This window comes from Carlito syrichta, unplaced genomic scaffold, assembly GCF_000164805.1.
Source record: "Carlito syrichta isolate Samal-C Ts95f unplaced genomic scaffold, Tarsius_syrichta-2.0.1 Scaffold306875, whole genome shotgun sequence".
Taxonomy (NCBI): domain Eukaryota; kingdom Metazoa; phylum Chordata; class Mammalia; order Primates; family Tarsiidae; genus Carlito; species Carlito syrichta.
The window spans coordinates 5,266-7,184 of NW_007250971.1; the positions used below are offsets into that span (position 1 = coordinate 5,266).

At 62.4% G+C, this 1,919-nt stretch overlaps 1 protein-coding gene across 1 annotated transcript in view; it reads left to right on the forward strand.

The window, feature by feature from the left end:
* Nucleotides 1-1,501, forward strand: part of FGF3 (fibroblast growth factor 3) — a gene marked incomplete at its 5' end in the record, with an annotated part of 5,476 nt that extends 3,975 nt beyond the window's left edge. The window contains one exon of the mRNA XM_008063497.1: nucleotides 1,070-1,501. Within this exon, the coding sequence (XP_008061688.1) occupies nucleotides 1,070-1,501 (432 nt within the window). The remainder of the gene's footprint in view (nucleotides 1-1,069) is intronic.
* Between the last annotated feature and the right edge of the window lie 418 nt (nucleotides 1,502-1,919).

Below are 1,919 nucleotides of genomic sequence, written 5' to 3' on the forward strand. Positions count from 1 at the left end.
GGCCGGGAGTGGCCACTGCACTCCAGTCTGGGCGACAGCGTGAGACTCCAACTCAAAAAAGCAAAACAAAACAAAAGAACAACAGCAACTGTGACCCCAATGGAGCACAGACTTCACGCCAGACTCCTGACCTTCGCTCTGTGTGACAAGTCTCCCTCAGCCTAGGGGACGGGGACCCTCCAGACCATGGCAGTGACGCTGAGTTCAAGGCCATAGCTGGGTCCTGAACTCGGGGTTTCATGGAGAAGCCGGGCTCATAAAAACCTGACCGTGTTCCCTTCCCTTTTCCTTGTCATTTTGCTTTTTTATTTTATTTTATGTTATTGTTTGAGTCGGAGTCTCACTCTGTCGCCCAGGCTGGAGGGCAGTGGCATGCTCATGGCCACCGCAGCCTCAGCCTGCTGGGCTCAGGCGATCCTTCCACCTCAGCCTTCCAAGTAGCTGGGATTACAGGCACACGTCACCATGCCCGGCTGATTTCTTTATTTACTGTGGAGACAAAGTCTCACCATGTTGCCCAGGCTGGTCTTGAACCCCTGAGCTCAGGTATCCTCTCGCCTCCACCTCCCAAAGTGCTGAGATTACAGGTGTGCGCCGCCATGCCTGGCTTGTTTTTTCTTCTTTTTATTTCATGCAATGTCTTCAGAAGAGACCTGGGTGTGTCCCTTTCCTGTGCCCAAATGCCCAGTCCTTGCTGACGTCCATGCAGCCTGTGTGCTGCCAGGGCAAGCCCTGTCTGCTCCACAGACCACCTTTGCTGGGTCACTGCCACGATCAGTGCCCTCAGGGGTGAAATGGAGGCTGGAGGAGTCCAGAGAGGAGATCCCAGGAGACCTTTGAGACAAGGATGCTTGAGTGAAAGGCCAAGTTCACCAAGCTTATGCAGGAGGAAGAGCCCCCGGGGCAGTGGGCACGGCCTGGCAGAGAGGGCAGGGGAGTTTGCCAGGGGCAGGCAGCTGAGCCCGGCAGCCTCCAAGGATGGGCAAGAAGTGTCGGGAGAGAGTGGCCGCTGTGGCCCGGCCCCCTGCGTGGCCTCCCGTGGCCCCGACCGTGGCCTCTCGCCTTGCAGGAGTACTACAGCGCCGAGTGTGAGTTTGTGGAGCGCATCCACGAGTTGGGCTACAACACATACGCCTCGCGGCTGTACCGGACGGCGCCCAGCGGCCCTGGGGCGCAGCGGCAGCCCGGCGCCGGCGCCGAGAGACTGTGGTACGTGTCCGTGAACGGCAAAGGCCGGCCCCGCAGGGGCTTCAGGACACGCCGCACGCAGAAGTCCTCCCTGTTCCTGCCCCGCGTGCTGGACCACAGGGACCACGAGATGGTGCGTCTGCTGCAGGGTGGCCCGCCCAGGTCCGCGGGCAGGGGGTTCCAGCCCCGACGGCGGCGACGGCAGAAGCACAGCCCAGGAGGCCGCCGGGGCTCGCAGCCCCCACGGGAGCTCATGGCCCGCGTGAACGAGCCGGGGCCCGGGGGGTCTGGGCCACCGTCATGGTGTCACTAACTCCACGCCTTTTTCCCCACTGCCTGCTTCTGAGTTGGCAGACAGCGTCCAGGGCTGTCGGGACACGAGCCCGCTTCCTGATGCCCTCAAAGGAGGGTCACGCGGGGACCCAGGAGGGCCCACGTCGAGGCTCGCGGGGGCTGCTGTCCCTGCGAGACGGGTGGAGTTTGTGTTGGCAGGAAGGCCCCCTGGCCCCGGGGGACGCCCCTGAGGCCGGCCCGCGGCTGGGGGACCACGTGGGGCTTGTGTCATTGGAGCATTAAAGCCTTTGATTCTCCTCCATCGTGGATGGGCTCTGAGAGGGCGGGGACAGACGTGCTTGGAGGACCGTGGGGGCCGCGCCCGCCAGGCTTGCTCAGTGCTCTGTGAGACAGAAGACCAGACCTGAGGCTCTGGGCTGAAGATGCATTTCCACCCT